Source organism: Polypterus senegalus, chromosome 10 (assembly GCF_016835505.1).
Source record: "Polypterus senegalus isolate Bchr_013 chromosome 10, ASM1683550v1, whole genome shotgun sequence".
Lineage (NCBI taxonomy): Eukaryota > Metazoa > Chordata > Cladistia > Polypteriformes > Polypteridae > Polypterus > Polypterus senegalus.
The window spans coordinates 144072430-144085653 of NC_053163.1; the positions used below are offsets into that span (position 1 = coordinate 144072430).

The window sequence follows — 13224 nt, forward strand, 5'->3', positions numbered from 1 at the left end:
TCTTATTTTGCACATCTAGCGGTCATAATGCAGAAAAATGCCACTGGCAGTATTTAATATATGATGCTTTATTCACGGTCTTTGTTGGTATTGGACTACTGTCACATGAATGTGGGAGGCATGCAAGTAAGAATTTCATCGTACTGTGTATGCATGACAGTAAGCTTGAATGCACTTTAGTTTTCAGAGTTTAACGGTTGGTGGCGGACACAATGCAGTTGATATGCCTAGTAGCCCCATTGAAATGCACAGACAGGGTTCTGCATACAATAGTTACAAGGTAAATAAAATATCCTTGAGTTCATTTTCTCACCTACTTAGACAAACGTGGCGTTTATTTTCTTTTGCTCTCTTGTTTTCCGTCAATCTACTTATAAATGTACTGGTCTTTCACTGTTACGTTCCTTTTCGATTTCTTTGCAACTGCGGTGGAATTGGCGGCAGCGCCGCTCCACTGTGGCAGATCGTCAACACCACCTTTAGCCCCGCCTCCGCCCTATACGTGACGCATGCGCACCGCCGCCACCGTGGAGCGTGGCTCGTGAGCCCATTGTTGCGCGGCGATGACGTAGCGGGTGAGTGACAGTGCGCGGCGCGGTGAGACAAAGGAGGGCAGCATTGAATTCTGCGACCAGAGCGCGAGAGCAGGAGCGGAGCGGCCTGAGTCAAGCCGAAGAGGGAGCAGCACTTACCCGAGACGAACTGCGAGTGGCAGTCACTCCCTACCTCCAGTGTGCACCGCGAGGGTGCACGCCATGCCGAGCACTCTCTACCATCCCGACATGCCCGAAGCGGAGCCCGAGCCGGACCCGGACCCTCAGGACGAGCAGCTGTGCTTAACCCTGGACCAACTCTCGCTTATCGGTTTGGAGGAGCGGCCGAGAGAAATTGAATTGGACCTCGCGGTGGCCGGCGATGGGGCCGGCTTTGTTGGACTTGCCATGCTGGAGCACCCAGCCTCACCGACTTCTTGCTCCTCCCCGCCAATGCCAGTTGCTGCCGCCCCGGACATCTTCGGCCCTGGCTTCCACATGGCTGCCCCGTCTCACCATTCGGTGCTGCTTGAAACGGGTAGCCGCAAAAGGAGTGTCAACATGACGGAGTGTGTACCGGTGCCGAGCTCGGAGCACGTCGCCGAGATTGTGGGCAGACAAGGTAGGATACAAAGGGAGGTGGGCTGACCGACGCGCGGTCTTTGTTGACTCACCCCTTCTTGTCTGCACTTTTTCCTCCCTGACCATCCAGGGAAGCTGTCCCATTGAAAGGGAATGAAGGTAGCTGGACTCGTACGGTTTGTTAGTTAGACTCAGTGGGGCGGGGACGGGTGGCTGTTGACTGTTCTTTTAGTCTTGAAGTCGCTCACCTTTGAACTCCCTCGTGCCCTGCTAACTCGAATACCGTTACTTGCCACCACCAGCACTCCTCCCCTCCCCGCCGAACTGCTGACCCACTTGTGTGTGAGGCTCCCTCCCCCCTGCCACTCCAAGTGGCCCAGGGTGGTGGATGAGTGGGCTGGGCCGGGCCGCTTTGTCTAGTCTAGGGTGACGGTATTCCTGAGGAGGATGGAGTGTTGAGGTCACAAGTGTCTGCGCTACTTTTTTTTTCCCTGTTTGGTCCAACCATTAAATTCGGTTGCTGGCTCTCCACCCAGTCCATGGTTTCTATGTTTCGGATTAAGCACTCCCTTACACCGCATTTATAGCTCCTTTTTTTGTGTGTGTTGCAGCAGTCGCCGGTCTTTGCTGTTCTCTTTGTCTGAAAACCACGCTGCCAGCGCAGTGACATCACAACTTCAGCTTCCCATTGGCTGGGCGTTTAGCCTCGCCCCTTTTAAAGGGCCCGTGCCGGTGTCAAGTGGAGGGTGGGAGGAGGCTGCAGGCACACAAAGAATTCGAGTCTGGGGTTTGTGATCGATCAGTGCGGGTGTTGTCTGCACCGAGGATACTAAAACTTTGAGGATCACTGTTTTGATGTATTTATTCCTTAATTACTGTCGCCTGGCTGAAGTTAATATGTATATTTAATATACATTTTGTTTATATAGCACCTTTTCCCTTGTTCAATTCTTTTCACAGAAATTCAGAATTGACAATAGGGTATATACAACATTGGATATACCTAATATCCAGATAAAACACTAAATAAAGAGGACCATAAGGTATCAATTAAAATATCTACACATTTCACTGATGTTGCAACCTGGATAAAGGAACACCATCTGCCCCTCCGCCTGGGAAAGACTGGTTGCCTTCTTGTTATCCCATCTTGTCTGTCTATTCAGCACCCCATCTATGTTCAGCTTGGCTCATTATGTCTAATACCCAAGTTGGTACACAACCTCAGGATGGTGATCGGTGACCATGTTGCTGTGGTCTCTCGGTCTTGTAGACTCCGTTATTCACGGGACTGTATCTGACGGAATATGCAACTCTTTGGTCCAGGCTTAGGTCTTCTAATCTGCAGCCATCTGCTGGAAGGAGTACCAGCATGTATCACCGAGCCGTTGCATTTGATTCAGAGTGCAGTGAAATGCCTTGGGTTTAACCAGCCAAGGAGGGCACACGTCAGTCTTCTTTTCAGAGCACCACCTTGGTTTCCTGTAGTGGGATGTATTAAGTTCCAATCCTTGATGCTCCCCTAAAGAGTAGTGGGTCAGCGCCTATATACACTACTGGTCAAAAGTTTTAGAACACCTCAGTTTTTGTGCTGTGATGGAAATGCACACAGTTTAATGTCTTACTGTTTCACGGAAGCAAGGCATAGAACAAATAAACAATGGCAAATACAAAAATATAAGTCAAGGAATCATTAAGTGTAAATGTTTTTTTCTTCTTCAAATTTTTGATTCATCAAAGTGGTAATCCTTTTCATTCAGAATGCCAGTCACCCTGTGCGTGTCACCAACTCTGCCTCCAGCAAAAGAACCCCAGACTATCCCATTTCCTCCTCCATGTTTGATTGTTGGCGTCACACACTGAAGGACCATTCTTTCATCAATTCGACATCGTACACACACCCTTGTGTGATGCACCAAAGATTTCAAGTTTTGATACATCGGTTCCAATTTGCATGGAAAATATGGATGTTGGTGGCAGGGGTTTCCACTTCAGCCACCATAAAAACCTCACCCTGTTCCATTGTGATCCCTTAGGCCATGCGCTCGGGTCCCAATCTGAGTGGATTGTCTTGTGGTGGGTGTGACAACATGCTGTAAAATCAGCACGTGCTCCCAGCCTTTTCAGAAGACTTTCTTCCATTCTTCAGTCGTCCACAGCTGGTATTTCAAGTCTCCTCTTCACAGTAGAAACTGAAACTTGCTGTCTCTGCCCACTGTTAAGCTGTGCTTGAAGCTGTTGTGCTGTAAGGCACCTATGATCACCCAAGCCAGAGACCCTCAGAAACTTGGCTTATGTCTTTGGGTCTGCCAGGTTGGATATTCTTCCAGTTTCTAATTACCTTTGGACTGTGTAGGACACCACTGGACTTATTGACACTTTGAATATTTATTTATTTACTTTTGCAGTTTCATTAAATGGAAGGCCTATAATTTTAAGGGTAATAATACTCTTGTCTCATTTCATTAGGTAATTGCCATTTTCTTGCCATTATCACTTGAATTTATAACTTTCTAGAGTGTGATATTGTCCAAGTAATACTTCAGAGGGTGTAGTAACACAGTCTATTCCAACTCTGCATTAAGACAGACAGACAGACAGAGGGTTTTTAAGTAATCAACACAAGTTGTTACACCTGTGCAAATTGTTTTCCTTCATTGTTGCAGAACATCAGTAGGTTGTAACCTATTAGTTGTTCCCTGAAGAAGGCCCATTTGTAATACCCACAAATTTCCCTTTTCTCAGTTTTTGCTAACCTAAACTTTAAAATTTAAACCTATGGCAGTTTTCTGCTTACATTTGCACAATTTAGGTCATTCATTGCATTTCATTTGATTAAATTTGAAGAAAAACTGGAAAAAGTGAGGTGTTCTAAAACCTTTGACCGGTAGTGTATATGGAGACACTTTCAAGTCTTAATGCTCCTTCGACCTTTCAAGGCTGCTGATTAGATTTAGATAGAAGGTTCTTTGTCTCCAGGAAGATGTTTGATTATTTAACAGAATCTCTTTAAATAAATAAGTATATAAATGGGTAGGTAGGTAAATAAATATACACACATTAACACTGTCTGGTGATGCCACCTATGTGTGCTGTCAGATCTCAGCCCTTACTTTTCATTTGCACCTCCTGTTTGGTGGAGCGAGCTCCCCACCTCCACATGAAACTCTGACTCCCTCGATGTGTTTAAGAAGAATTTGAAGACTCATGTTTGATGAATTTCTGTCTTATATTAACTGTTAGGTTTTGTAACCTAGCAATTGTAACTAGGAGTTTACATGTTCTCCCCGTGTCTGCATGGGTTTCCTCCCACCGTCCAAAGACATGCAGGTAAGGTGCATTGGCGATCCTAAATTGTCCCTAGTGTGTGCTTGGTGTGTGGGTGTGTGCCCTGTGTTGGCCGAGATTGGCTTCAGCAGACCCCCCGTGATCCTGTGTTAGGATATAGCGGGCTGGAAGATGACTGACTGACAGTTGTAATTGGCTTGTATTGCATTCTGAGCTCTTCACTTGTGATGTTCAATTTTGTTTACTCAGTTACGTTGCCCTTTTTTGTAAGTCACTTTGTATAAAAAGTGTCTGGTAAGCAGAATCATGTAAATACAGGGTTTACAATGTTTTGAAATAAATCAAAAGACAATAAACCAGAACAAAATGCAAACATGACAATAAAGACCCTGAACAAATAACCTAATTTATGATATAAATGCAAATCTTCCTGAACGTCTGGATAAATAGGCTAAACTGAAAATGCCTTGGGCGGCATGGTGGCGCAGTGGGTAGCGCTGCTGCTGCCTCGCAGTTAGGAGACCCGGGTTCGCTTCCCGGGTCCACCCTGCGTGGAGTTTGCATGTTCTCCCTGTGTCTGCGTGGGTTTCCTCCGGGTACTCCAGTTTCCTCCCACAGTCCAAAGACAACAACAACATTTATTTATATAGCACATTTTCATACAAATAGTAGCTCAAAGTGCTTTACATAATAAAGAATAGAAAAATAAAAGACACAGTAAGAAAATAAAATAAGTCTATAATTCTATATTAATTAACATAGAATAAGAGTAAGGTCCAATGGCCAGGGTGGACAGAAAAAAAAAAAAACTCCAGATGGCTGGAGAAAAAAAATAAAATCTGTAGGGATTCCAGACCACGAGACCACCCAGTCCCCTCTGACATGCAGGTTAGGTGCATTGGCGATTCTAAATTGTGCTTGGTGTGTGTGTGCCCTGCGGTGGGCTGGCACCCTGCCCACGCCCTGCCCAGGGTTTGTTTCCTGCCTTGCGCCCTGTGTTGGCTGGGATTGGCTTTAGCAGACCCCCGTGACCCTGTAGTTAGGATATAGCGGGTTGGATAATGGATGGATGGATGAAAATGCCTTTCTGAATAATTGTATTTTAAGCTTTTTTGTTTGTTTTTGAAAGAATTAATTGTATGAGTTGATTTCATTAATTTGAGGAGGTCATCTCAAAGTCTGGGTGCAGTAGAGCCGAAGGCTCTGTCACATTTAGTATACAGATTAGTTTTGTGCACCACAAGATTGCCAGAATCCATGGACCTTAGTGGAAGATCTTATTGATGTAGTTTGGTGCAAGGCCATACAAAACCTTAACTTTATGTATAATACGCTACAGTGGCTGTCCCTTTGTCTGTCCTGGATTTTATACCACCTGTAGCTCGCAAACCGTTTGACCTTTGACCTGAAATTTGGTACACCTCTACTATGCGACATCTACTGTCCGCTTTCGGGATGATGATTGACCTCCAAGGTTATTACTCTTTTAAATTTTATTTTATTGTAGAATCAACTCTCAGTTTTGGCCTTTCAGCGTATGTGTACAGGCGCCATTCTCATTCCCTACCTCCTTCACCGTTACTTCCCTTACCTATTCATGTCTTAAATCATTCTTGAGGCAGATTGAAGACTTAAGTGAAAAATTAAGGAAAACGAGCTAAGTAATTACAAAAACACTGACGAAAGAAGAGAAGAAGCAGGCTGCTAGGGTGGAGACAAGAAGAGCTGCTCAGGAAGCAGCAAGCGCATCAACCTCTGAGCAAACGAATGCTAAACGTACAGAGAAAGAGGATGAAGACTAGGAATGCTCAAGTCAAGTGTATTCACTGCATGTTATCGTGAAGTACGTCGTTACTGGTCGTTATATATAATACGCTACCGTGGCTGTTCGTTTCTCTGTCTAGGATTTTAAATCACCTGCAGCTCCCAAACCGTTTGACCTGAAATTTGGTACACATACACTACGTGATGTTTACTATCCGCTTTCGTGGTGATGATGATTGACCTCCAAGGTTATTCGCATTTTTATTTTATTTTACTGTAGAATCAACCAGCAGGGCAGCATTGCGGCACATGTGTATGGGCGCCGTTCTCATCCCTACCACCGTAGCCGTTACTTCCCCTACCTGTTCATATCTCAAATCGTTCTTGAGGCAGATTGAAGACTTAAGTGCCAGCTTAAGAGAAAAATTAAGGAAAATGTACTAAGTAATTGCAACACAAAAACTTACTTAATCAGTTTTAACGTAAAAAGACGCCGACGAAGGAAGTGAAGAAGCGGGCTGCTAGGGTGGAGAAAAGAAGAGCTGCTCACGAAGCAGCAAGTGTATCAACCTCTGAGCAAATGAATGCTAAACGTACAGAGAAAGAGAAGGAAAACTATAAGTCAAGTGTATTCACTGCACGTTATTGAGCAGTACGCCATTACTGGTAGTTTAACTCTTTGAGTTAAATGATGATGATTAATGATTTCAACATAAAACGTCTGTTGCTACATGCTGTGGCTGCTGTTGGCGCATGTTCGGCAACTCTGGCGGCAGTGGCTGCACAGGGGCACTTCGATGGCCAGCAGGAATGTACGTATGTGGGCCGGCTGTCTTCGCATAGCCTGTGGGCAGCGGTGGTAGTCTCAGTGTGGCACAATATGGGTTGCACCTCTTGTTGTCATAAGTGGTGGTCCTCCCAGACAAACGCTGCTGTAGGTGAATCGGCTACACAAACGATCAACTGGGGAGTGTTCAGCTGATGCTGGTACCTCACTTTTATTTTTGATGTCCATCTCCTGATCACAAGTCCGACAAGCTGGAGTCCAATTCAGTGATAATGTGTAAAATTGTCTCTCACCAGATACTGATGCCTTTTTTGGGGTTCTTTGTTCTTTACAACTCATGCAGGGAGTCGAGGTTAAATCAACAAAGCTACTTAACTTTCCTTCTAGTAAAGAGAGCCACACATAAATATAAGGGTGAGTTTTGTCACAGTGTACAGCTGATGACCGTCCACGACTTCTGAATTTCGACAAAAGTTGGCGTCAGCCCTGAAAGAGTTAATAATACAATTTAATGTTAAACTCTTTAAGAGACGGGGAGCCAGTGAAAGTGGAGCAGGTTGTGTTTTAACATGCTTGCTGTTGCAGGTTTGTGTAAGGACTCCTGCAGCAGTGTTTTGAACCAAATGGAGCTGTGATAAAAGATTTAAAGGGGCACCTGCTAGTTGGGGGTTACAGTGGGAGATACAGGATGCAATAAAAGCACGGATGACTTTCTCAGCTTTGGAAAAGGAGAGAGATGAGTAAGCATGGGATATGTTGAGGTTGTGGAAGAAAGAAAGTTTCTTAATTTGATTTATGTGGTTAGAATACGAAGGGGAGGAACCAAAAACAAAGAAAAAGAAGGTCTGATAACCTCATCATCAAAGGTGAGCTTTAGTGTCATTTAGCCTAACTTTGAATTTTGCTACAGTTTACTTTTAAAGCTGTATGTATTCCATTCAAGTTTTATTTTTTTTATAGTCAGAGGGCTAATTTAATATTTGTACTGTCTTCCCCAGGCTGCAAGATCAAGGCCCTGCGAGCGAAGACCAACACCTATATTAAAACCCCAGTGCGTGGAGAAGAGCCCGTGTTCATTGTGACGGGCCGCAAGGAAGATGTGGACATGGCCAAGCGGGAGATCCTGTCTGCCGCAGAGCATTTCTCTATGATCCGAGCTTCCAGGAACAAAGCCAATGCTGGGGGGTTGATGGGCAGTACCTCCCTTTCAGCACCTCCCAATCTGCCCGGCCAGACCACCATTCAGGTGCGAGTGCCTTACCGGGTGGTGGGTCTGGTGGTGGGCCCCAAGGGGGCCACCATTAAGAGGATCCAGCAACAAACTCACACATACATCGTGACACCCAGTCGAGACAAGGACCCTGTGTTTGAAGTGACGGGCATGCCTGAGAATGTGGATCGGGCACGTGAAGAGATAGAGACCCACATCACCCTGAGGACGGGGGCTTTTGTGGACTTGCAAGGAGAGAATGACTTCCACAGTAATGGGACTGATGTGAGTCTAGAGGCTTCAAGCTTGTCCATGGGTGCTGCCTTGTGGACAAGAGCACCAAGTGGTACCCATGTGGCAGCTAGTGCCAGGAAGGTGGCTACATCTGCATTCCGTAATGGCAGTTTGAGCTCTTTGGGCTCGGGGTCTACTGAGTCTCACTACAGTAATGCTGGGGGACGGCTAGCAGACACAAGCCCCACTAGCCCTTTCAGCACGGGCAGTGGCGGCTTTACCTTTGGACCGGACCCCGGCCCTACTTTGCCGACAGCTGACGATGTGGGTTTTGAGTTTAGCGGTGGCACTGGAAACATCTGGGCACCTTTTCTCAATGGAGGCGTCCAGCAGCGACGCAACAGTGGGCTGAGTGGGGGTGCTCTCACCCCTCGTCTCTCCCCAACACTTCCGGAGTCTCTGCTAACGGAACACCCACTGAGCACCCTTTCTTGGCTGCAGAGCAGTAGCTCTGCCCCGTCTTCCTTTTCCAGCAGCACCCCCGGCTACTCCTCTTCGTCTTCTTCACTACCAGGTAGCTTCTCTTCAGCAGCCTCTGGGGGCTCCCCTCCAGATTCCGAAGGCAGTGGGCTGGGTCACTTAAAGACTGTGCGGGAGTGCTCGGTGTGCTTTGAGAGTGAGGTGACTGCTGCTCTGGTGCCCTGTGGCCATAATCTCTTCTGTATGGAGTGTGCCGGACAGATCTGCGAGTCGGCACAGCGCGAGTGTCCAGTTTGTCACACTCCAGCGACCCAAGCCATCCGCATATTCTCTTAATGTGTGAGCGAGGTGGGTGCACTTTTAATGGCAAAGGGGGATGGAGGGGACTCGCTCTCCTTCTCTTCTGCCAAGCAGCCACTTGACCAATCAGGAAAGGTCTGGCTGTGAGGGGTGGCCACTCTCAAGTCAGCTCTTTATGCTTTTTTTTTTATTTTCAATAAGTGGAATAAGACCAAAACTCCAAGGGTGAGGGGGCATTAATTTGGGCATTTTTGGATCAAACAAATGGCAGGTGCTTTTAAATTATAAGATGTATCATCTTTTTATTAACTTGTACAGACAGTTTGAACAGTTGGCCGCTTCCATTTGTCAAATGTATGGCGGGGTCGAGCCTACAGACATGGGGTGGGGTCACCGCTGACTTTCCCGTCTACTCACTCATTATTTATTTTATTTATTCATCTTGATCTTGAGTCTTAGACTACTGGGCAGAGTGCTGCCAGTTATGCCTGCCATCCCAACACAATGTCCCCCCCACCCCAACCACTCATTATGTGGTTGCAGCACCCCAAGGTGCAGTGTTGGCCTTGCAGGAACACAGATGCATACTCATTCTTTTACTTGTGTAGGTGATTTATAGCAGAATTAACTTTATTGAAGAAATTTTAAGAATTAAATATATTTTATTTTAAATTACGGACCTTTAATCCTTTGGCGCCGCTGAAGTATCAAGATAAATATACATATATACATATATATATATTTGAAGTGACTTAATGGTTATGATAAATTGTATTAAGAGTTTTATTTTTTACGCTTCTTAATAAAATTTTTTTTTAATTAATTTTTGACTCTTGCTTTAAGTTGTGCTAGGGCGGCGGAGGGTTGAATGTGCTGCTGACTGTTATCGGGGTGGTCAGTAACTTGTAATGGACAGTTTTTGCTGCTGACCATGGTCAGTTAATGACTCTTCTGTCCAGGAGAAAAGCTCTTCTCCATGTGTGTGCTTCCAAAAAGTGTAAGAGCCTTAACTCCAAATAAGTGCTTTTAACACAAATCATTTATAAAGAGCTGCAGAGTATTTTTGAGAATAGAAAATCTGACTTTGTTTGAAAATAACCACCAGATCAATACGTTCGATACATAGCTTCCCACGTTAAGCCCTTAGGATTCTTATTGGGCTTTTGCTCACACAGTGTAAGTCAATCTTCCAAATATCTTAAATATATGAAGTTTAAGTATCCAAACTGGTTTGTCGTCTTCGGCCAATGTGTTTCAGAATTTGCGTCTGTCTTCCATGCAATACAGGTAATCCAACGATAAACGTACCTACCTGCAGACATTTGTTTTTCTAGAAACATTCCTATTGTACTCGGCGTTCATCTGGAGCACTTACAATATCAATAGTTTACCAGAGATACCCTCAAAGGATAAGTTTATTTTTACAAGTCAAAATGATTTCTTCACAAACATGTTAAATATGCATCTACCATTTAAAATTGTTCTAAAGTTTATCACTTTCTATAAATTAAACGTCTATGGGACATGGAGGAAACGCTTAAAAACTTAACAAATATATTAATTTATCAAGAAAAGACGGTGCTTTCTAGAAATGTAAAAAAAATATATTTTATTGGCTGCGGTGGGCTGGCGCCCTGCCCGGGGTTTGTTTCCTGCCTTGCGCCCTGTGTTGGCTGGGATTGGCTGCAGCAGACCCCTGTGACCCTGTAGTTAGGATATAGCGGGTTAAGTAATGGAGGGATGGATATTTTATTGGCTGTAGGGCTTTACAGTGGAGGGTTATGGGGCACGGAGGAAATGTTTAAAAATGTAACCAAGTACGATCATTTTCAAGCCAAGAAAGTGGTTGAACTTTGATCTGCGTCTTGTGTTTACACACAAACATTGTGCAATAGTTTATAAGTGTCATTTTTTTTTTTTACCAAAAAAAGCACCAATATTATGAAATTCTTAAGAAGGCCAGCCATGTGCGTTTATACGAGAATTTCTTCAAGCAAATAGTACTAGGGTGTTGTACCGTGTTAGCCATTATGGATGTAGTGAAAAGTCGAGCAAAATGAACCTTTTATTGGCTAACTAAAAAGATTACAATATGCAAGCTTTCGAGGCAACTCGGGCCCCTTCTTCAGGCAAGATCGAAATCTTTTTAGTTAGCCAATAAAAGGTTCATTTTGCTCGACTTTTCACTACATTCAAGCAAAAAGAAAACCTAACCCTTACCATGAGAAAAATAGTACCAGGAATATGCGACAAACTCATTATTTTCAGATCCGTTTTCTTCTCACAGACATTCTACAGAAACAAAGAAGGCGCAGATCAATACTTAACAACTTTCTTGGATTGAAAAGCGATCGTATTTGGTAAGTTTTTAAGCTTTTCCTCTGTGCCCCATAACCCTTTTTGTAAAGCCCTAGAACAGCAAATGTATTTTTTTAAATTTATAGAAAGCACTTAACTTTGGAACACAATTTTGTGTGTTAAATACATTTATAGCATGTTTGTGAAGAAATAACTTAGGCTTGAAAAATACTGAACTTCTCCTTTAATGCACCTTCAGTCCTGGACTACTGATGTTCTAATGTACACTTGGGTACAGTTTATTCTCCAGTTTTAAGAAAACGTAAGTTATTTGATAAGCGAGAGGAAACCATTCAGTCCGTCAATCTTGTTTGTTTAGCTAACAACTAAGTTGTCCCAGTATCTCATCCAGATGCTTCTTAAAGTTGTCAAGATTTCTTCTTCCACTGTGTCGGGTCCTCCAACTTGCAGGGAAATCTTGAGGTTTGGTGGCAGGATTGGCCAGTCACTCTGCTTCAGTGTGGTGCTGAGGTGTCACCGCTGAACTCGGGTCCCAGATTGTTGTGTCGGAAGTGTGACAACGTGCTGTCAGCAAATGCTCCCCACCTCTGTCTCTCTCTGTATGTCTCAGTGGTTTGTTCCAGATTCCCACAACTCTGTACTTCTGGTTTCAGTCCTTAATGCACTTCTTAATTTCTAATGGTATCACTGCTATGTGATTCAACATTAAGAATTCTGCTGGATGTAATTTACCAATGCCCCTGAGAGTTTGGAAGACATGTTTCAAGTCCCCATGCAGTCTCCTCAGCTTGCGACTAGACAGGTCTAATTCTCGGAGTCTGTCGCAGTAAGACGTGTCCTTGAGTCGTGGGTGGTGGTGGTGTTCTTCTCTGCACAGCTTCAAGTGCTGTCATGTCTTTCTGCACCCTGTACTCCAGATGCATTCTCACGAGCACGCCATATAGTCTGAGCGTAACGTTCCTTAATTTCCATTCAGCAGTTTTTACAATATAACATAACCTTTTATTTGCCTTTTTAATTAACATGTTGTGTTAACACCAACCTCTTAATCCTTTTCAGAAGTTTGTTCCTTTACGACAGTGTCTCCCGTCTTGTATTTATAATCGACGTTACTTTTGCCCACATGTAGCACTACACCTTTTTCCACATTAAACAGCATTTTTTTTTACTTTCTCATATACTGTACATAGTATCGATAAAGTATAGGAATCATGGAAAAATTCGACCTCGAGATTTTGATGAATCTTCACATTTTAGACCTTCCTGAGTCTGAAAATAACCGTTTTTGAAATTACGACTCTGTGTGTGTAAACACGCTAACTCAAAAATGCTTTGCTGTACGTCTATTTTGTACACCTGCTTTATATCAAAAAGAAAGGGCCACTTCCTTAACTGAATACTTTTTGCAAATTTTCAAGTCAACTCTGGTTATAATTACAGATAAATGATTGACGTTTTGTATATATGATTACTAGCAGACCACGTGCGCTTCGCTGCAGTCACTGTAGATGGACTAATTATGTATCTACATACGACTTCTAGAGCTTCTTTATATACAACATAGTCTACTAAACAGTAAAGTACAAAAACGAAGTAGAAAGTAACAGTAAACCGCAACACCGCCGGGAACCCCGGCACGCCGCGTCTACTAAACACTAAGAAACACTAAGTAGAAACACTAAAGGAAAAAATACTACTGGATTCAGTAGGTACTGCGTCTAGTAAAC

The 13224-nt window shown here is 44.0% G+C and overlaps 1 protein-coding gene across 1 annotated transcript; it reads left to right on the top strand.

The window, feature by feature from the left end:
- Positions 1–535: 535 nt before the first annotated feature.
- On the top strand, positions 536–9955 carry LOC120537766 (RNA-binding protein MEX3B-like). The gene is made up of 2 exons (XM_039766943.1): positions 536–1155; positions 7953–9955. The coding sequence occupies exons 1-2, from the start codon at positions 756–758 to the stop codon at positions 9212–9214; spliced, it is 1662 nt and encodes a 553-aa protein (XP_039622877.1). The 5' UTR covers positions 536–755; the 3' UTR covers positions 9215–9955.
- The last annotated feature ends 3269 nt before the right edge of the window (positions 9956–13224 follow it).